Below are 23,268 nucleotides of genomic sequence, written 5' to 3' on the forward strand. Positions count from 1 at the left end.
GAACCAGCAAGGTTTTTCTCCACACACAAACACTAGTCACCTCCTTTCACTCACAATATCTTTGCCTGCCCTCCTCCTCTTTTTCCTATTGCTTTTCAGATCTTCCTCTTTATTCAATAGCCACTTAAAGTTTAATCTGTCCCTGAGCACTCTTTTGTCTTGCCAACTGGCCTCTTTTGTGCTCTGAGCACATCATTGTGTAAGTATAAGCTCCAATTTCCAGCCTTACCAGCTTGTTGGAAAACGTGTGGTACCTTCAAGTCTGCACTTCATTGCTTACTGGTTCTTGCATAAACCTACTCACGCAGATCCCTGGCCTATGCACAGGCTTATCTCCAAACACTGAGTATTTCTGGAAGCTCCTTCCTTGTTGAGCTGCCCTGTGCCCAGCTCTATCCTGTCCTTAGAGAGGATGGTGGCTACAGCTTGGTCCTCTGCTCTTCTTTCCCACTAATAACAAAGTTGCTTAGGGCAAGATGGAGTGAAGGGAGTAGTACTTACTTCTTTTTTGAGCTTTGCTTCTAGATAAATCCTAATTCAACACGCCAGTCTATTCTAAATTGTATGTGAACAGCTCTTGCAAATTTTCCTGGTTGCAAAACTTCCAGGTTATTTCTTTACTGATTTTTTCCTGGAGAGGATGGTAGGGTGGTGTCAGTACAAGTTGAACACAAGCACAAGCACCTTCCCAACCTTTTGTGAGAAGTCTCATCGCTTTCACTGTGACTGTAAGAAGAGAGAGGCTGGCCAGGGATGCACCCTTCCTGCCTGAAACCCCAGCTCAAACTGCTAGAGATCCCATGCAACCAGTTGGAAAATTCTTTCCCTGCTCTGAGCCTCTGCAACTTGCGGTCTGTTCTACAAAGCTCTCAGATACCTTTACCCTGCTTCTAAGACCCTTGGGGGCGGGAGACATTTTCCATGGGAATTTTAATTTGCGATTTTCCTCACAGAGACAGGATATGACAGAGACTTCCTCGTTTTGTTCTATCTATCTTGATTTTTATAGTCAAGAGCAGAGCCAACAGCACATGTCCTAAGGTGGGAGGTGGGTGAATAATTCTGTCACAAATGAGCTGTCCTCCTGAACTCAGCTGCCAGCCTCTATCTGAAAAGGACTAAGACACTTCACAACAATTGTCTCACTTTGCAAAGGAACGTGAGATTGCTGGGACTTAGCCATTTTGGACGCTTTGCTGCTACCTGAAAGGTATGTGGTTGACTTTCAACACCCGTCTAAACCTCCACCTTTCAGAAATGAAGAGCAGAAAACTATGGTGGAAGGTGCTGGTGCTGGGAAGAGCATACCATGGTGGGTATCCTCTTAGCTGTGCCTGTAGGCAGGATGGGAGTTTCAAGTGTGGCTAAGGGGTGCCCAATCAGGCAGCCCTCCCCCCCCCCCCCGGAGAAGGCAGGGTTTTGATATATCCCATTTCCCCCAGAAGAAAAGGATTTGAAACCTCATTGAGGCCCCCTTATTGAGGTGATCCATTTCCCTTAAAAAGGGTGGAAATCCTTTTGTGGGTCTATGGAAATCAAACCAGTGCAGGCCACTGAGCAATTACTGGTGGCTGCTGAGGGCAAAACATCCCACTGGGTGCTTGAGGGGGAAGATGGGAGAATAGACACAGCTTAGGACATGGGGATAAGAGGAAGGCAGAATGCACACCTGTAAAACAATTTGCAAAAGCAGCAAAGCAAAACATAAGTAATCTAAAGAAAGACTCAAGTGCTAAGGGACTGCAAGTCAAGAGAACACAGGACGTTGCTTAGGAATTGGAAACTCAGGAGGAAAGAATAGGCATAGGGCTGGGCTGGGGGAAAGGAAAGAGGGAGAAGGAAAAAGAGAGAAGAAAGAGAAAGGGGGAAGGAGAGAAATGGACTTCCCCTGGGTGGAGGGTGGCAGTATTTCAGTGTGCACGAGCTCCTATTACTCTTTGTGTCCTCAGAAGGAAATGACCCACAGGTTCCCAAGAGAACAGGGGAAATGGACCCCACAAGCACGGCAGAGCTCAGTCTGAGGCCCCCTTTTTGGCCATCCTTCTTCTCACTGTGTTCTTCCAGCATGTGCAGCCTCTTATTCCTTCCCCTCATCAAAACCTCTTCACCAGAACCAGAATCTGAAATTCATTTGACTGTGCCTTGTAGTATGTGTATTTCAATAAGGACCAGAGTCTTTAAACTGGAGAGTAAGGTTAGAAAGGGCAAACTTCAGGCAGCCAAATGGGGAAGAGGTCCTACTGTTTTGGACCCCTCTGAAGTCACTGACTCTTCCCTTCAGGAAATTGCCAAACATTTCCTCCAATTAAAATCTTTCAAGGTAATGTCTTTAGTATTTAATAATAGAACTGACACCTATGCCTCCTGCCTAAGCAGATGCTGTTGACACTGTTAAGGAGGCTCTGGCTTAAGCTGTTTTATTTGGCAGTGGGATTTTTAAATTTGTATTCATTGATTTTCACTTGCTTGGTTTTGTGGCTGACACCTTGTGACCCAGTCTCTTCTTTGGAACATCTGTGAGATAGCTGATCTGAGTAAAAGTTTGGGTAGTAGTTCCTTCAGCAATCATGGTCTTGGGTTGCAGGAGTGGCTGAGGGTGACCTGACAACACAACACAATTGGTAAGGAATCTATATGGACAGAAGCACAGAGTAAGGCTCTGGAACCAGACAGCTCAGGTGAAGGAAACCTTACTACACTACTCACTACCGGTGTGTGCAGGGGCAGGTCCCTTAGCCACTCAGTTCTTATCTGTAATTTAGACTTATTAGTAATAGTAGTAATAATATTCGTGGTACAGGTGAATGCTTGATAGATAATAAGTATCAGTTTTTATTACTGTGGACTCATGCACGTGTTTGTGTGCTTATATGTGTTTACAACCGCCTCTCCTGTAGTCTCAGTGATGAGAAGCACATGGGTATATGACAACAGAGAACTGCAATCCTCTAACAATGCCACAGTTCTGGAGCACACTGCCCCAATCTCTTGCCCCATTGGGAAATGGCAGCATCCCCCTGTCTAGGGTAATTAGAGCAGGTGCTCATTCTGGGAGGCCATCCTGCTCCCAGCTCTTATTACTATCACCTCCTCATGGGAGGATGGATGTTACCACCTAATACATGTCATGACTAATTTCTCAGAATCTGGCTCATACAAATGGGTCTCTAAACATAGTCTGAGCTCCTCTTCTTTTAGAAGGCGTTAGCTGGACACTGATATGCTCCTCATGGCTCTGCCCCCATGCAGCTCTGATCTATATCTAGAGCCCCAAAGAAAAGATAGAGGCACAAAAGGGAAGAAAGGAGAATAAAGAAGATGAGGAAATGCAAAGCCATTGTGGGCTCTACTTCACTCCTCGTTTCCAGGCTTGTCACAGAGACTTTCCTGCCATCTGCTACAAAAGGCAAGAGATCAGACTGTCCTGCCAGAGCTTTGACCCCGCCTAAGGCCTCAGTTTGTGCTAATTATTGTGTAAAAAATTATTCCAATAAATACTGGCTATTAAAACAGCCTGGCCCCTTCCAGAGGGGATGCTGACGTCTCCCTTTGAGGAATCTGAGGCATAAAAATGGAGCCATGCTGACTTGTCCCCCTGCTTTTTCCTACCATGTTTGAGCTCTGGGACCACCATTACCTGGCCCACTCACTTCTCAGGCCATTGCTTCTCCCTCCCATTGTATTCCTGTCAGCCTTGAATCCTTCCCAGCTCAGTGTGTGCAGGGGCAAGTCCCTTAGCTACTCGGTTCTTATCTGAAATTTAGACTTATTAGTAATAGTAGTAATAATACTCTTTGACTGCTCTTCTGTTGCATGACCCAGTGGCCTTTAAATTCCTCCATCAACACCTTGCCTGTGGTATTGCTGACAGTGTGGCTGAGGCACTAAAGCCACAGGATGCTGGAAGCACATACCATGCCAAAAGTCTGCAGAAGGAAAACCAAATAGTGAGGAATATGAAGGCAGAAGGCAGAGGAGGGAACTGAGGAGAACTGGAGAGTGAAAACTCACTGTAGACTCTCCCCCTCTGAGGGTGAAAAGAGAGAGAGGAGTGAAAAGAGAGAGAGGCAGTCTCTGGAAGAGATGGAAGTGGTTTCTCCCTTTGTTCAAGCAAAGATTGAGGTTCATCCAGTGACAACAACTGCCTAAGATCCTACAACTAAATGAAGGAGAAATATGGAGAGGCTTGTATGAATTCAAAGATGCTCATCGGTCATCAGACTCTAAGATGCTACTATAGGCCCAAGGAGACACTAGAGTTAAAGGGGTCAGCCCTTGTCTGAGCTGGGATTGGTTCTCCTGGACTATAGGTGGAAAAAGGGATGTCTAGATGGAATGACTCCATCACTGAGGCCTCAAAGATTCTACAAACACAGGAACAGTGGCCAGTTGACCCCCTAGAAGCACCACCTGAGATCTCAGGCCTGGACAGACATTTCCCAGAATGTTACTAGAGTTGGCAGGCAGCCACCAGGAGCATACTCCATTTTGAAAAAAAAAAAAAAAGAGTAGAACTATGTTTTTTCCTCTGTTTTGTGGACCTGATGTTCCAGGACAAATAGAAGTGAAAACAAGCTTTGTCTTGTGGTGGTGAGGAAAGGAGAATAAAAAAATCAGATTCTTCAGAGATTTCCCTTTGTTTGGGGAACTCCACTAACTCCGGAGGAGGGTGGTGCTGAGCCCCCACACAATGTATGGCTCTATTCCTGGCTCTGAACAATATTAGCTCAGGAGCTGCTTCCTCTGGGATGCTCAGGCCTGTCCTCTTGAAGCTGTGTAAGGTAGAGCAAGGCCAATGATGCTGTTAACAATGTTGCTTGGTAAAAATAGAAGCAGATCTCACATCCGGTCCTGGTTTTAAAAAAGCCAGGTACTGGCACATTTGTAAGAAACTCAAGAACTATATTTGACAACAAAAATAATAATAATAATAATAATAATTATTATTATTATTATTATTATTAAGGCAACAACAGATCACAGGCCTTATGGGCCAAGTCAAGCTGCCATGTGTCACCCCTTTGTCTCTCTCCAGGTGGCCCTTACTGCTAATGGAGGATTTCCCAGTATCCTTGGATTTTTTGAAGCAAGTACCTCTGCCCAGCAATCTCTTCTTCCTCACCTACCTTCTCCTTTTCCTTCAACATGAGGAGGCAAATTCAGGTAATGCTTCTGACCTGCACCACTCTGTAGCTCATCCAACCAGGACATGAGCACCTTAGCTCTGCCTACCTCTTGTGCCAAGTACTTCCAGGGCTGAGATCTTATAAAACAGGACCAGTCATTGCCACTTGCTAAAATACAAAGAGATTCCTATCCCAGTTTTTAAAGAGCCACTTCCCCTGGGCACCATTCAGCCACTTCATGCCTCTCCACCATTTTGCCAGCCCCTAGGACCCCTCTTACACTTCCTAGGACCCTGAAGTTGGGCATGCAAAAAACAAGGCAGGAAGGTGCTAGGAAACTCTTCTTGATCTGTGTTTATGCTTAACCAGTTAGTAAATATTTTTAACTCCATCACTTGCAGAGCTTTTGAAGAACAGGGAAAATTTCTCCCAATTCTACCATTCACAAAAGAAGCAATCAGCCAGGTGCAGTGGTACACACTTGAATCCCAGTGGCTCAGGAGGCAGGAGAATCAAAAGTTCAAAGCCAGTTTCAGAAACTTAGTGAGGTCCTGTCTCATAATAAAACATTAAAAAAAGGGCTCAAGGTGTGGCTCGGTGGTTAAGCATCCTGGGTTTGATCTCTGGTGAAGAGGAAGGAGAAGGAGAAGAAGAAAGAAAGTGCAAATTAATTATGCAAATGAAATTTCCTAATATCTTTGTCTGGGAACCAGGGATATCAGAGTGACTGAGGCACAGGTCAGATCCTTAAGCAGCTCATGATCAATGGAGCAGAATGTATGTGACATAAACAACTGCAAGAAAACCATGTCCAAAGACTTTGGGGTGGCAGCTAAGCACAACTAAGAGCAATTCTCTTTCCCCAAGAAGCAAGGAGAGGCACAGAGAGGAGGTACTGTTTGTGCAGTGCCACTCAGGGTGTACATTCTCCAGGAAAATGAAGATGGAGGGTAAACTGAGGCAGGGAAGAGAACCAAACATTGAATGTTTGGTGAGATATTTGGGAGACCCTGGAGAAGAAAGCTGCCAGGTTGATGTTGGCGATTCACTCAGTAGGCAACAATAATCTCAAATTACACAAAGAAAGATGTGTCCATAATCTATGGACAAAGTGAAGGATGGAAAGGAATCCAGGGTGATTGGACTTTGGACAGAGGTTTTAACTGAACTTGGAAAGAAGGAAATATATGAGTTTGGGGGAACAGAGTGACCACATGAAGACACCATGGAGGAAGAGAATGATCAAACGAAAGATCATGATATATTAAGTTTCAACAGCAAAATTTGGATGATCTCCCCCCTGGACCTTCTTCTTCCCTCTATTCCTGAAGGTTCTGGCCTTCCCAAATTGCTTTAGATCTTCTATTCCTCTTGGGTTGAAACAGGCCAAGTGTTCTCCCAGTTTGGTGGGGGGGCTGTATTTTTTCTAATGACATCCCTATTTCCTACCTATTCCTCCCCATCCCATGCTGCCAACTTCTAACCACAATAGTGACTCTGTGATTGTCTATTTAGTTCTGTGTATAAATGGAATATTGTGGAGATGATCCCTCCCGGGGCCACCTGGTTCCCCTCCCTAATCTCTTGGTATGACCATTCATGGAAGCAGGACCAGTAAGGGATCTTCGATTAAAAAAAACAAAAGGCAACAATAGAAAGGCTTATTAATGCGCGGGGAAAAAAACACACAAAACACATGCCCCTTGACAGTAATTCCTGAGAGACTTACAAAAGGAAAACTTGAGACTTTTGATAAATATTCACTGACGACTTCTGAGAAAGTTTGTGAAATACTTAACATCAGTACAAAAAAATAACAAATTGTATCTTAAAGAGACATTAAAAAGACAAAGGAGGAAGAATTATGGCAATTGCAATTATCCCTTGTACTTCTGTGATGAGGGTCAATATTGAAATGATGAAAAAAGGAAAAAGAACTAATTATTGAAAGGTAAGTACATACTAAAATTTTGGAAAACTGCTATAATAGATTTGCGAGAGTCTATGTGGAGGACCCAAGCATGAACTTAGGGCCTATGTATGTCATTGGCCTATGTATGTTACTACCTAAAATAAATGCCATATACCAGAGAAACACTGTTAAGACAGACAACAAAACATGAGTTCAGTAATAAATATGCCGAGCTTCTGATAATACCACAACATTACAGTTCTTTAGAATTTTAGATTCATTACATTATCTGCTTATCTATGTTTGTAGATATATTTAATAATTCTAGTTAATATGATAGAAACAAATTACAATTTAAAAGTGTATGTTTTATTTCTGAAGTTGGAATTATTTGGTGGTAATAGACACATTCTTTTGAATAGGGAAGTATATATTTAAATTATTGTATTATGAAAAATTTTATGTATGATAGATTAAGTGGCATTTGTCGTTGGAGGGATACAATTTCTGAGAAGAAAAAGAGAACTATTAAAGAAGGATTCTTCAGCAGCCAGTTCATGGGGAAATTTTCTGCCAAACAATGACTAAAGAACTCATTTTAAAGGTCTTCTATTCATTATCAATTGTTTTAATGTGTTTTTCCTAAAACCAATTGCCTTGCTTTGTTAGATTCTGTCAAATTATGAGTTTTCCTATACTGTAGACTTTCTAGAGTTTGTCAATGACAGTAATAGGAAAAGACATTTTCAAAATTATTAATGAGTTACATGGAGAAATATTCATAAGTAACAGAAAATATTTGTTCCTCTTCCCCAGAGTTAATTCTGAATCCAATACTACATAGGGAATGTAGCCTTGGGATAAAGAGTCTTCTGCGACCAAAAAATTGTGTATTCATATATTTTCATATTCTATTACTCAAAAAGTTAATTTTCCATGTATTCAAGCTATATGACTCATGGCAACTATATCTCCATATGCATGTATTTAATAAACTCATATGTAAGACTTATTCTGAAAATAAAATGGGTAGTCTTTATGAAAATCCATGGATCAGGAAGCCCTCATAGGTTTTTTAAATATTTTTGTTTTTAGAAGAGCTATATGTGCATGGTATATTTTTTAATTGTAAAAGCTGACAAATGGAAATAAGTAAATAGTCCTATTATGCAGAAATTACCACCACAACAATTTGGTGTCTCTCCTTTTCAATCTTTTTTTCTGAACAGTTATGTAAATATTAATTTTTTACCCAAGATCGTAGAATAGTTTTCATATTGGTTTTGAAACTTTCTTTTTCTTAGCCTAGCATTGCATTTCACCTAATTCCCTGGCCAGATTTACATATTCCCCCAGATAACATCTATACCTGGTTGGTTCAAACCTATAAACAGTCCAGCACCACACATTGTCTCTGGTTGTCATGTTCCTTATGTGATTTAGCCTGTGCACTCATTTTTTTTCATATCAGTTACTTGTTCAATAAACCGGGTGGATTTTCTTCACAGAGGGTCTCATCTTTATCTTTTGAATAGTCTATTACAGATTTCTAAACTGCAAAGTGATATAATTATATTTGATTTGGGTCATTACTCTGGCTTGTCATCCTAGAGGAGGTCAAGGTGATAGGCCCTGGGGAATCCATACTGGCCATTGTCGGGGAAGAGGTGGATTTCCCGTGCCAATTGTCACCGCTCCTGAACGCTGAAGACATGGAGATCCACTGGTTCCAGAGCCAGCCCTCTGATGTAGTGCACCTGTACAAGGGGCGGCAGGAGCTCTTCGACCGACAGATGGCGCAGTTCCAAAACAGGACCAAACTCGTCACGACGGAGATCAGCTCTGGCAAAGTCGTCTTGCTGCTCCGCAGCGTGGTTCCATCAGACGAGGGCCTGTATGGATGCAGCTTTCTCTCCAACAACTTCTCTGGTGAAGCCATCTGGGAGCTGGAGATAGCAGGTTCGTGCTGTGGCCAAGCACCAGCAGGGACAGAGGAGAAAATGATCAATTTAGATAGGGCGGCTTTGCTCAAGTAAATATACTATCAGTGAAAATTCCTAATTTGTTGGGGGGGTTATTTAAAAAAAAAAAAAAAACAAAGGATAGGTCTATTTGCAAATGGACAAGAGAAGCAAACACTCTCTCTCTCTCTCTCTCTCTCTCTCTTGTACACACACACACATACACATACACACACAACAGTGATCCTTAACACATGAAAAGGTTATCATTTTTACTTAAAATGAGAGAAAGGCAAGTTAAAGTTATATAAAGATGTAATCTTTTAATCTTACAAGGTGACAAAAATTCAAAAGTTTGACCCCACATTCTTGGTGGAGCTTTTGGGGGGCAGGGCTTCTGCTGTTTTGTTAGTGGAATTCAAAGTCCAGGAGCTTAAGGACAGAGGAATTTGGCAATAAATAACAGGACTTCCTGTATATCTGTTCTTAGACACTGCAATCCCACCTCCAGGAGTTTAACCTAAAGATATATCACCAACACTTTCAATATGAAAAAGGCATTCATTTATGCTAATCTTTGTAGTAATTTTTATAATTGCAAAATAGTGGAAACTGCCTAAATTTCCACACATAGAAGATGAGCATGGTTCACACACAATGTAGTGATACATTCTCTGCTGCTAGAAAAAAATGAGGATCTCTATAAATGACTGTGGAGGAATTTCTTGAATGTATTAAGAGAAAAAAATCAAAATGATGAGAAAGTTGGATAATGTGTGTTTTTGTGTATAGGAAAAGAAGAAGGAGGAACATTGCAAAAGGAAACAAAGAAAGAGGTTAGGGATACAGCTCAGGAGTAGAACACTTGCCAAGCATGTGCAAGGCCCTGGGTTCAATGCTAACACTACAAGATGAGTGATGGCAGGGTGGTGTGGGGTGGTGTGATGGTGGTTCTGTTTCTACAAGAATAGGGATATATATATATATATATTGCCGCAGTCCAGCTGCAGCAAACTAACCGGGGGGTGACGAATAACTTCTGTAGATTGATGCAGCAGGAATAGGAGCCATTTATTGTAGGGCAACAGAGCTATTTATACATTTTGCACAGCTTATCTTAATTAGCATAAACTAGATACATCAATCAACCAATAAGGAATCTCCACACTTAATGGCTCACTTTTGTTACTTCTCAAACCACTCCCTCTGACATTTTGCCAGGCACCATCCAGACTTGTTTACGAACTCTAACATTTTTCTGGCAAAATACCAGGTGTTATTTTTGACTTATTTACAGACCTTAAAAATATATAATCTACAATAATAGCACATATAACACAAGCATTTGCGCTTTAGAGAATCAAGACAGAGGACAACCTATTGGAATTTGGGGTAGAAAAATTCTTTATTCTAGAAGGACTGTCCCTTGAATAACACAACTAAGGCTTTCTCCATTCCAAATGTCCTTCAAGGTATTACTGTCCCCACATGCCACTGCCAATCTAGACTATCATTTGCAATCCATGGAGGGTAGGATGATTGCTACAAAAGCCCACACACATTAAGAACAGTCTCTGCTCCTGGTGCCTTATGGAGATTGCAACAGTTGCATGAATGTCCCACACAACTACTGGGAAGGTGCCTGATCATTCTCACTCTTTCTGCCTCTCCCAGGGCTGGGCTCAGATCCACATATCTACATTGAAGGCTTTAAGGAAGGAGGCATTCAGATGAGATGCACCTCCAATGGCTGGTACCTCAAACCCAAAGTTCAGTGGAAAGATCACCAGGGACAGTGCCTGCCACTGGAGTCTGAAGTCATTACCCAAGATGTCAAGGGCTTGTTCAATCTGGAAACATCTGTGGTTGTCCAAGGTGAAGCCCATCGCAACATGTCTTGCTCCATCCAGAGCCCTCTGCTGATCCAGAAGAAAGAATTTGTGGTCCAGATAGCAGGTCAGTAGGTGCTGGCTCATCCTTCTCTTCCTAATCATCATGTTCTCTATGTCAGTTGACCCACAGGACACATTGGTACTGAGAACACAATGGTACTGAGGCCTGGCTGAGAATGCACTAGCATGTCTGTGTTCAATCCCCAGCACCAGGGTGGTGGATAGATTTTTTGTTTTATATTTTATCACAGTTTTTTTAAGATAAAGATGTTTTCAAAAAGACCTGTGAGATAAAAGCATCCTTTTTAAATAAATTCAATAGACACAAATTATTAAATTGCCATAAGAGTTTCTAAAGGATTGCTCTTCACTTTTGCACTCATCTCTTTTTTTAAGTGTTTTAAAATTTTTTTTATTGTACATGATTATAATACATTTTTAAGTACTACCAAAGCAAGTAGTTTAAAATAGGTCTTTCTTGTATCATGAATGCCAAGAAAGCAGTTTCCCCTAAGAGGTTACAAATATATTATAATCTTTTTAAAAAATTTATTTATGTAAGTATGTATATGTGTATAATGTATATTTTCCTGTTAATAATTTTGCCATCCTAGATAATACAGCATTAAAATGTTTAATTACAATTTACAGTATTTCTAGTAACAATTGTGTGCGTACACTTAATAGTAATCAATATTTGCGTTAAAGTGTCATCATTGATTCATTCATTGACTTTTTAAAAATATCTTTTTTATTTATTTTTATGTGGTGCTGAGGATCATTCATTGACTTTTTGATGAAAGTTGAATCATCTCTTGATCATCTGGCCATGGTTATATAAGTTATTAGTTATATAAGTGACATCTACAGTCACTGTGACTCTTGGCCACATCCTTCATGGGGGCAGATCTTCCTGGGGAGCCTGGGGAGCTGACAGTCAGCAAGTTACCAACTTTTTTAGCAGTTCTTCCAAAGGTATGATGACAACAGATATAAGAGGCAATTGTTTGCAACTAGGCAGAGAGACTATTTGTGAATTTGACAGAGAACCAGTTTTCAGATATAAGCATAAAACACCTTGAATTCTCAATTCCTCCAGATGAAGGGCAAGAGTAAGAAGTGGTGGAAGGTCACAGCTGTGGTCATAAAAGTTCTAAGCAGGAGCAGAAGGGACAGGTATACCAGTGCATCACTCTCAATGGCTCTCATCTCTTTTTTTTTTTTTCTTTTTTTGTACTGGGGATTGAACCCAGGGGTACTTAAACACTAAATCATATCCCCAGACTTTTTATTTTTTATTTTGTGACAGGGTCTCACTAAGTTGCTTAGGGCCTGGCTAAATTGCTGAGGCTGGTTTAAACTTGGAACCTCCTGCCTCAGCCTCCCTAGCCAGGATTACAGGACTCCACCACCATGCCCGCCCAGTGCGTCTATTTTCACTTCAATATGCAGCACTTTCTCATTCAGGTGGACAAGTTCAAGTCCAACTCCTTTCCACCTGATCCTACCGAGAGATGCCAGGGTAGCTCCTATCACACCTATTTTACACTTGACTCTAGGGTGGCCAGAATGTGTAACCGGTCAACTGAAGACCACTGTGAAGATTTTCCCGCCCACGAGGTCCTAACTACTTGTCTCTCTCAGTAGTAGCCTAAATCAAGACAATCCCTGCGGGGTGTTTTCCAGATGTATTTCTTCCCGGAACTTCCCCTTGGAAGAGTGCTTTCTTAGGAACCCTGGTGGCACTGCCGCTACTCCTGGCCCTCCTCGCGATGCTGGCGTTGTACTTCTTGCACAAGCAACAGCAGTCTCAAGGTATGAGGCAGGCCAGAGAATCACCCTCCTACAGCTGGCTTGGCCTAGGAGGAAAGTGGTGGCAGCAGCGTCCAAGGACCCACGGGCAGGAAGGGGACCCAGGGTGGCTTACAGAGGCACCATCCTATTCAGGCAGAAACAGGACCTGGAAACAGGCAGAGGAGGGCACATATTAAGTCTTCCCTTCAGAAAAGCTAAAGAAACAGACAAAGAAGGAACAAGGTAAGCTGCCCCAGAGGCGCTCTGTGTCCAACATCCCTGACCAACAGAGGGCGCTGGGTCAAAAGGCAAGGACCCCAGATAAGGGCGGGGCGGAGGGTGGAGTTAGGAGCAGGGCTGAGTTAGGTTAAGTGGGAAGGAGGTTTGTTTTTACCCTTACCTACCCCAGAGCCTGATTGCTTCTGGCCCAGAGTCCCCTCCTCGATGCGGGGGGGGGGGGGGGGGGCAAGTCTGTGCACTCTGTGGAGAATGAAGCCTCACCATTCATAGATCTGTCTTATGGAACTCATTCCTCAACTTGAAAATTTTCCCTCCTTTCGTTTCTTCTGCAGGAAAACTGACTGCACAGCTGAGTAAGTTCAGGTTGCTTCACCGACAGTGCTGGCTGCCAGGGGACATCTAGAATGGAAGGAGGAGTTCAGTGCTTTTCATCTGCCTTTGGGGAGAGATAGATGGCACCAATCTTATTCTAAATCCTTTCTTCTGCACCTCTTCTCTTCCAAACGAGCTGGAAGGACAGGTTGCCTGTGGGTGCTAAGCTGCCACTAAAGTAAATAGGATGAGGCATCAGAATCTGCAGATGGGTGGCCTTTTATAGGGCAATGCAGAGGCAAGGGTGGGGTTAAGGTTGGCAGTAGTTTAAGACTAAGGAACCTCTTCCCAGTGACATGTTTTGGGAAGGTGGTTCCATTCATCTGAAAATTGATATTTTCTGTGTTCTGCTTTCAGAGAAGCTTCAAACCGAGCTTGGTAAGTGATACCTATTGAAATTATTCCTTGCTGTCCACATTTTTGTAAGTGGTGATTGTCTCATCTCCCAACCAGAGGTATGATGCCTAGACTGGAACCCTGCTGGCTGTGTGGGTGGCAGGAGAAAGAGGAAAAAGGCAGGGAGAGGGAAAGTTGTGTACAAACTCTAATGTGAGCAGGGAAGCTGTGGTGTTCTGATATTCTAATTCCATTTCCCTCTGCTGTTTTAGACTGGAGAAGGACTGAAGGTCAGGCTGGTAAGTGAAGATCATTTCTCTCCCACAGTTTTCAATGTGTTCTCCAATTTATATCCCAATTAAACCCATCATAAGTTGAAAATACTGCAAGTAAAAAATGCACTTAATATGCTTAACCTGTCTAACTCATAGCTTAGCAACACAGCATACTGTAAAGTACCAGTAATGGCTATAGCTATCCAGCATCTGAGGAGAGTATGGTAACAGGTATTGTCACTAGCCCAGGAAAAGGTCAAAATTAAAAATTTGAAGTATGGTTTCTACTAAATGTGTATGACTTTTGCTTCATTGTAAAGTCCAAAAATTATAAGTCAAGCCACCATAAATCAGGGACTTACATCATAAGTCTACATCTCAGCATCTTGATCACTCACTCTGATTAACTTACGATGATTCATTCTGTTTTCATTCCATAATCTCATGTCACTTGTTAGAAGTTATACTCAAATTTTACTTTCATATTTATTTTTATATTGTTATAGGACCTTAATATATTGGAAACCATTGGTTCCAACCCTAGTAGCTTATGACATTACCTACACTCCTGGTGCCCACCTGTAAAGACTGCCTTGTGGGTCTAGAGTGGGCATGTTGCCATGTATTTATTTCTCTCCATACCTCCCAATTCCACCCCCCCATTAGTCAAACAGTATGTCTTTATTTTATATGTAATCTTACAAATGTTTCTTATTTATTTGTTCTAATTTATTATACATGATAGCAGAATGTATTACAGTTCATAGTACACAAATGGAGCACAATTTCTTATTTCTCTGGTTGTACACAAAGTAGAGTCACACCATTTGTGTCTTCATACATGTACCTAGGGTAATGATGTCTGTCTCATTCCACCATCTTTCCTATCCCCATGCCCCCTCCCTTCCCCCTCCCTCCCCTTTGCCCTATCCAAAGTTACAAATGTTTCTATTTTGCCATATGCATTTTAGTTATATAAGTGGCATCTATAGACTTATTCAGAAGAACTCCAAATAGCCACCCCCCTTTAAAGGTTCCATCACCTCTCAGTAGTTCCAAGCTGAGGACCAAGCCTTTAACACATGGGTTTTGGGAAACATTTCAAATCCATACTATAGTAATATGTGTTATATGTAGGTTTTTAATCCTAGAATCCACCATTTTCTGGGTGTTAGGTGAGAATACAGTGATTCTTCTGTATTTACAGTTTTTCCAATGCCATCTAGTACACTATCCATAATTTCCCCACTGATGTGAGGTATCATCTTTAGTGCATATTCCACTGACATGTCTAGATGGGACTGTATATTGGGCCACTTATCACATCATTCTTTTTATTGCTATGGCTTTCTTTATACTAGGGATTTGGCCCCAGGGCCTTAAACATGCTAGACAAGCACTTTACCACTGAGCTACATCCACAGCCCTTTTTAAAAAAATTTATCAGAATCTCACTAAATTGCTCAGGCTTACCTCGAGCTTCTGATTCTTCCTACCTCAGTTTCCTGACTAGCTGGGATTACAGGTACCACTGTGCCAGGCTACTGCTATGGCTATTACAGCAACTAAAAGTACAATTTCTCCTTTCCCCTTTTTACTTTCTTTTTAACTTAAAAAAAAATTTATTAGAGCTCTATAGTAGTTGGGTTCATCCTGTCAAACTCATACATGCATAGAATTTGAGTTCAGTTTTCTACTTCCTGTTTTAAGTTAATGGGCCTTTAAAAATATAAATTATAGATAAATTTATGAAGTTCCTAAAAATATCCAAAAATTTATTTGCTTGGGATTGCTTTGAACAATATTTTATAGACTTGAGTAATTCTACCCAACAGGTTTGTGTTTTTAAAGTTCTACTAGTTATACAAAACCAGATATAATGTTTGGAACACTGAAAATGTTGTCTATTGATTTTAGTCAAATCTTTGTTGCAAAACAGAAATCTACTTAGTATGGCTCACATTAAGAAAGGAGGTCTAAGTGGTTTACACTTGTAACCCCAGCAATTCAGGAGGCTAAAGCAAGAGGATAGTGAGTTCAAAGTAAGCCTCAGCAACTTAGCGGGACTCTAAGCAACTTAGTGAGACCCTGTGTCAAAATTTTAAAAATAAAAATAAAGGGGCTTGGGATGTAGCTCAGTAGTAAATCCCCAGTACCAAAAAAAAAAAAAAAAAGAAAAGAAAAGAAAAGAAAAAGAAAAAAAAAGGTCTACTGAGGAAAGACAGGTGTTTAGAGAATGTTTTAGGACAGGAACCATGCTGAACTTTTCCAGTCAGAATTTAAAGATTCATCCATTGCTGAAGACATCCAGACTGCTTGTACTGGGTCTTTTTCCAGCACAACTTCAGCTGCACACAGCTTTGGTATAACCACAGCCCCAAACCCAACCCCAAATTCCAAGGAAAATATCATGGTGGACCCAGACATGTCTGGAGCCAAACCAGCTGTGGGGGTGAGGTTATTTGATTCATGGGCACCCCTCATGCATTTTGAGCCTCCCTCAAGATTCCCCGGTTATTAACTCAGCTCTTTCCCTTCTGTTTGGTTTCAGAGTGGAGGGCAGCACAACAATATGCAGGTGAGCTGAAAAACTGACTTGGTTTGGCTAGATATTAAATAGAAAAGATGAAAGATCTGAGATTAGAGGAAGGGTCTTTTCAGGAGCCAAATACAGAGCCAGAACACAGAAACATACAGGCACATTTGTACACATATAATGTGACACACTGGCACTATGCATGCACAAACATGCTCCCCCACACGCATAGCTTTCTAGGTTTTACTAGGTTCATTTCCTAATGGGTTGTAGGCTGTTTCTTGGAACTATTGGCAGAAGAACACACAAGAGTATTAAAGGAATCTCTCAGATCATCTCAAAAAAGATATTTGGGTTCCCATGCATCCAATAGGTAAGTTTTGGGGGGGTGGATGTTGGAGGGCAGGTCACTGGACTAGACTATATCTCAGAAGTTCCCTTCAGTTCTAAAATTCTGGAATTCTAAAACTAAAGCCTGGAGCTCACATGATGATCTCAAGGTCACAAAGGTTGGTGCACCAGCTGGGAACAGTACTAGACAATAGCTCCTTCCTCTTTACCAGGACTTGGCTCCATCCTCATGAACCTACCTCATTTGCTGTCACTTCTCTCCACAGCACGAATTATAGAATTTAGGAAGCTTACAGTTCAGGGAGGGAGGGAGGGAGGGAGGAAGGAAGGAAGGAAGGAAGGAAGGAAGGAAGGAAGGAAGGAAGGAAGGAAGGAAGGAAGGCTGCAATACTCAGGACTAATTTGCAATGCCACTTTGGGAGCCAGGCAAAGAGTTGGGGGGGGGGGGGTGCCAGCATGGGACGGGGTGATGATTCCACTTATTGTTCTACCAGGAGAAACTAGATTTGCCTATGGGGGAGGGAACAGAAGGGTCCAAGAACCATCCTCAGCTGGCACTAACCCTGTGCTTTTGAGCAGTGGACGTGACCTTGGATGCAACCACAGCGCACCCCAGCCTGGAGGTTTCTAAGGATGCCAAAAGCGTTTCTTCTCGCCCAGTGGTACCGATTCTTGCAGATGGTTGTCCACAAAGGTTCACTGAGCAAACGTGCGTCCTGAGCCGGGAGCGCTTCTCCACAGGCCGCCACTACTGGGAAGTGCACGTGGGCCGAAGGAGCCGCTGGTTCCTGGGCGCCTGTCTGGCAACTGTGCAACGCTCAGGACCCGCGCGCCTGAGCCCGGCTGGTGGCTACTGGGTGATGGGGCTGTGGAACAGCTGCGAGTACTTCGTCCTGGACCCACACCGTGTAGCGCTCACTCTGCGCGTCCCTCCGCGGCGCGTGGGCATCTTCCTGGACTGTGAGGCGGGAAAGCTGTCCTTCTTTAACGTGTCCGATGGCTCCCATATCTTCACCTTCACAGACACCTTCTCAGGGGCTCTCTGCGCATATTTCAGGCCCAGGGCCCACGATGGTGGAGAACACTCTAATCCACTAACCATCTGCTCTTGGCCGGCTAGAGGGACGTGCGTCCCAGAAGAGAACGACTTGGACTGCCTGTTACAGCCTTATGATCCCTTGGATACCGACTTAGGTCTGTGGTGAGGCTCTCGCCCGGTTGCAAGACCAGGCCTGGGAAGCTTCCTGGGAATGAAGGTTACTCCTTTGCTCTCTGGCTTCCTCTATAGCCAACAAATTGGCACCGACTAAAATGTGAGCAAAGCCTAAAGGCTCAGAGCAGCGGAGGGGGAACAAGAGGTAGGAGTACATTTGCCTATGCAGATGTGTGTATATAGTTTTCTTTAAGAGGCACTTTCAAAGATTATTTGCATATAAGATTCAGCTAATGAGTAAAAATATAATCGATAACACATGGGAACCAGAGTACTCAATGCGGGAGATGGGAAAGGAATTGTAATGGGGGAACTGGGATGAGGTATTGTGGGACTAGATTCGAAGTATTGATTATTTCATATAATTGGCACATACTTTTTGTATAAATTTGCTAGCTCTACAAAAATTTATCAGTAATGACACCTCATAAGTAATAAGTTCACCTATGGCTCAGATCCTAGCTTTAAATACTATTTACGACTAAAATAAATTTGGAGAAATGGCTGATTCCAAGGGTGGGTAGAGGAAGTACAAAAGCCTGTACCATCTTGGTGTACAAAGTAAAAAAAAAAAAAAAAAAAAAAAAAAAACCGTGCTCAGAAACTGTTGGGCAGGAAGAACAAGTTCAAGAGTTCTATTGTACAAAATAATGACTATGGTTATTAGCAGTGTATTGTATGCTTAAAAATCACTGAGTAAATTTTAAATGTTTTCAATTACAACAAAAAATGTGAGGTAATTAATTAGCTTGATTTATCCATTCCACAATGATTATGTGTGTGTGTGTAGCTTGCCATTCCACAGCCCCTCTGTGAAGCACACAGAACTCTATATAGATATGTATGTGTGTACATATACATATAAAACACCATAAATATATAATTTTTACTTGTCAATTAAATAAATATTGAAAAATAAAGAAAAGCCTGTGCATAAAGCAAAAGTACATAGGTGCCAGCTTGGAGGGGCTTCCCTGACCAATTATAGAACAATTTGAACATCAAAATAAATAACAGTGTATTATAGTGCATTGAATGAAACCATGTAGACACTTAATTTCTTTTTGTTTTTTAAGAAAAAGGATTTTTTTTTTTTTTTTTTTTTTTTTTTTTTTTTTTTTGGTATCCGGGATTGAACTCAGGGGCACTCAACCACTGAGCCATATCCCCAGCCCTATTTTGTTTTTTACTTAGAGACAGGATCTCACTGATTTGCTAGGCACCTTGTGCCTTAGCCTCTCAAGCCACTGGGATTATAGGCATTCACCACTGCACACCAGTAGGAAGTTTTTTTTGTTGTTGTTGTTTTTTTTTTTTTTTTTAAGAGTTGGAATTTAGCTGAAAGAGGGAAAAGGAGGGAGAGGACCCTAAACAGTTCACAACACCATGGAAATAATTAAGGTAGATAAAAATCACCAGTGAATCCTAAAACTGTGGGGTATAAGCCTTTTGGAGAACAGTGTATTTTCTGTCTTAAAATAGTAAATTTGCACGACTTTTATAAATTTAAAGGGAATGGTTACCTTTGTGATGGTAATCTGACAGACTAAGCAAGTGGTTAAATTTAGCATAAAAGGGCATTAATTTGACAACTAAGGAAAATGAAATAACAACTTTATTCACTAAGTGAATATTAATTTTCTGAGTGAGACATTTGTGCTATGGTTATTCAGAAGACTTCTTGTTTTTATCAAATATGCTGAAGCTTTTAAAGATAAATCACAATAACTGCAACTGACTCAAGTGACAAAGTGGGAAAATACACACAGACACACACACGCAGATATAAAGAAAGAGATAAAATAAATATGACAAAATAACACTTAGTCAATCTAGGCAAATAGTGTACAGATGTTCATTGCACTACTCATGCAGCTTTGCTGTAGGTTGAAATTTTTCAGATTAAAACAGTTGGTAGTGGCAGGGTGGAGAGAAGGAAGGATAAACCTAAAAGTTAAGTGATTTTCTTTGGATAAGAAAATGGTGATTGTTAGGTTTATTTTTTTAAATTTCTCCTCTATTTTTAAAATATATATGAATTTAGTTCTTATAATTGATTAAAGATTTAAGCATAAGACCTGAAACTGTAATATTTCTAGAATAAAACAGAGGAATTGCTCCATGACATTGGTTTGAGCAAAGACTACTTATATATAGGCCCAAAACACAGGAAACAATAATAAATATAAACAAAGGCATTGCATCAAAGAAGCTTCAGCACAGCAAAATAAACAACAGGATGAAGAAACAATACATGGATTGAGCAAAAATATTTGCGAACTATGTGTTAGGGGATGAATATTCAAAATATATAATAGACTTCAACAACTTAATAGCAACAAAATAAATAACAATCCAAAAATGGCCAAAGAACTGGGAATGTAGATCCATGGTAGATACTTGCCTAGCATATGTGAGTAATGAAGCCCTATGTTCAATTCCCAGTAACACTTCCAGCAAAAAAACAACGAAATTAAAGACATTTCTTCAAACAAGACATGCAAACATAAATGGCCAACAGACACATTAAAAAAATGTTCATCATCACTAATCACCAGGGCAATGCAATTAAGAGCACAATAAGATGTTTCACACTGTTAAAATGTCTATTATCAAAAAAAATGGAAGATAATTGGGGCATGAAGGTATGCTTGTAACCCCATTGAGTTGGGAGGCTGAGGCAGAAGGATTGCAAATTCGAAGGCAGAATCAGCAACTCAGCGAGACCCTGTCTCAAAAATAAGGAAATAACACCGGGGTTGGGTATGTGGTTCAGTGGTGTTCCTAAATTCAATCCCTAGTATGGAAAAATAAGTAAATAATACATAAACGCAGGGTGGATTCTGTTATTTGTGATAATACAGATAAACAGTGTGTGTGTGTGTGTGTGTGTGTGTGTGTGTGTGTGTGTGTAAAATATGGAAAACAGTATGCTAAGTGAAATAAGCCAGGCACAGAGGGACAAATACCATATAATCTCACCAATATATACAATCTAAAAAAGTTGAACTCATAGGAGACAGTTGGATGATGGATGATGAAGCCAGGGTGGCATTGGCTGGGGAAAGGGGAAATATTGACCAAAGAGTATAAAATTTTAGGTAGATCAGGGTGAATAAGTTCACTGATTTATCATACAGAATGGTAATTATAAAAAATAATAATGCAGTGTATATTTCAAAAATAATGTTTCCTGACCATATGTAAACATTACTCCTTTAGGATCATTTTCTCATTTTAATAGGAAAAGCAAACACATAGTGGATACAAAAGACAATATTGAATTGTTTTTTAAATAACCAATAGTATCATTAGTCTATTTTCAATAATAGGGAAGCCCAACTTTCAAGCTGGAAGCTACACATTTTGTGAACTTCGAAGACCATGCTGGAGGCCACCAAGGCCTAAGTAAAAACCCAAGTCTCTTCAGCAAATGCCCCATAACTCTTAGATAAATTTCTAAAAACAGGACATGGTGCATTTAGTTCTCCCAACTGCTCCCATTTCCCATGCAGATATTCCTCAAAATTAGAAAAGGGTGAACACAGAAATTGTGTATGAATCTCCATCCAGTCTACAAAATACAGGCACTTCTCTGTGTCTGCAGATCCCATATCTGCAGATTCAACCAAACAGATCAAAAAATCTGATAAAAGCATCTGTACTTAACATGTAAATTTATTTCCTTGTTATTATTCCTTAAGCACTATAGTGTAACTATTTACATAGAATTTCCATCATTAGGTATTTTAAATAATTGAGACTGGGCAGGGGTTGTAGCTCAGTGGTAAAGTACTTGCCTCACACACGTGAAGCCCTGGGTTCGATCCTCAGCCCCACATAAAAATAAATAAATACAGGAGCTGGGGTTGTGGCCCAGTGGTAGAGTGCTCGTCTGCCATGTGTGAGGCACTGGGTTCAATCCTCAGCACCATATAAATAAATAAATGAAGATATTGTGTCCATCTACAACTAAAAAATATTATAAAATAAATAAATAAGAGACAACTTAAAGTATGTTGAAGGGCATGAGTAGGTTGTATGCAAATTTTATGCTATAATACATAAGAGTCTTTCTTGAACTTGGGCAGATTCTGGTACCCTTGGGAAGGTGAAGAGAATTCTGGCAACAAAACCCCTGCAGATACTGAGAGATGACTGTATATACCTGTGATGTATCTGGCTGCAAGGCTTCCATTGCTTGACTCTGGACACCCAACTCAATGACTAGCAAAACTAAAATCTCCACCGTGAAGCAATGTCCTGTTATTATTGGCACCACAGGGAAATTGTTACTAGAAAAACAAAGATTCCCCATGTATCACTCCCACACATTTTTATTGGCTTATAAACTGATGCAAATTGAGGTCAATTTTGGTAATGTCTACAAGTGTCTTTTTTATTTTTTTATTTTTTTATTGGTATAAGTATGCATAATATTGGGATTTGTTATGTACAAATGCAAACATCCTTGAATCCAAATAATTCCACTTCTAAGAACCTGTTCTACAGAAATATTTGTATCAGTACCTAAGGATATGTGGATGTTCACTGCAGCCATATAAAGAGCAGAGGTTGGAACCACATACTTGCTATCAGGAGAACAGATAAACAAACCATGCTTTATTCATATTATGGGACTATAAATTTATTTGGTGCACATAAATTTCTACCAAGAACATTATTGCATTTAAAACAGTAAAGCACATGCTTCCTTTTAATCTGCTTCATGCCAGTGGAAACCATCATAAGAAAGACTTTTTAAAGTATAAAGTTGAAAACACTTGATGGGGTAGTCTTTTTTTTAACCAAATATTTTCTTTTTTATTTATTTCTTACATACATGACAATGCATTATATTCATAATTATCCATTCACAGCACAATTTTTTGTACCTCTGTATATAAAGTATGTTCACGCCAAATCATGCCATTATACATGAGCTCTTTTTTTTGCATTACAATTCTTAATACACCTTTATACACAATTTATCATATCTCTGTTTGTATGTAAGATATGTTGACACCAAATTCACATCTTCATACATTTATAGAGAAGCTCCTTTTGGTCACTTTGATGGCCTTTCTGTGAAATCCCATTTATGGTAATAATATCCACTTAATGTTTATGTGTATTTTCTAAATTTTCAATGATGAACATATATGTTTTAGCAACAGAATTAAATGAAGTTATTTTTATAATGCAAAAAAAAATTCATGAGTAAATTGTCATGAGATGATTGCTGCAGTTTGCTGGCACA

The 23,268-nt window shown here is 40.6% G+C and overlaps 1 protein-coding gene across 2 annotated transcripts; it reads left to right on the plus strand.

Moving 5' to 3' along the window:
- The first annotated feature begins 1,015 nt into the window (after positions 1-1,015).
- Positions 1,016-19,044, plus strand: LOC144256437 (butyrophilin-like protein 9). Of its 2 annotated transcripts, XM_077801492.1 has the most exons (11): positions 1,016-1,210; positions 5,036-5,163; positions 8,650-8,997; positions 10,674-10,955; positions 12,578-12,706; positions 12,896-12,928; positions 13,258-13,278; positions 13,655-13,675; positions 13,906-13,932; positions 16,460-16,486; positions 17,375-19,044. In XM_077801492.1, exons 2-11 carry the CDS (start codon positions 5,052-5,054, stop codon positions 17,998-18,000), a joined length of 1,626 nt encoding a protein of 541 aa, XP_077657618.1. In that variant the 5' UTR covers positions 1,016-1,210; positions 5,036-5,051; the 3' UTR covers positions 18,001-19,044. The 2 variants fall into 2 exon arrangements, with proteins under 2 accessions (XP_077657618.1, XP_077657620.1); XM_077801494.1 differs by lacking the exon at positions 1,016-1,210 and having other exon boundaries at positions 5,052-5,163; positions 8,652-8,997.
- The last annotated feature ends 4,224 nt before the right edge of the window (positions 19,045-23,268 follow it).

Source organism: Urocitellus parryii, chromosome 1 (assembly GCF_045843805.1).
Source record: "Urocitellus parryii isolate mUroPar1 chromosome 1, mUroPar1.hap1, whole genome shotgun sequence".
Classification (NCBI taxonomy): Eukaryota; Metazoa; Chordata; class Mammalia; order Rodentia; family Sciuridae; genus Urocitellus; species Urocitellus parryii.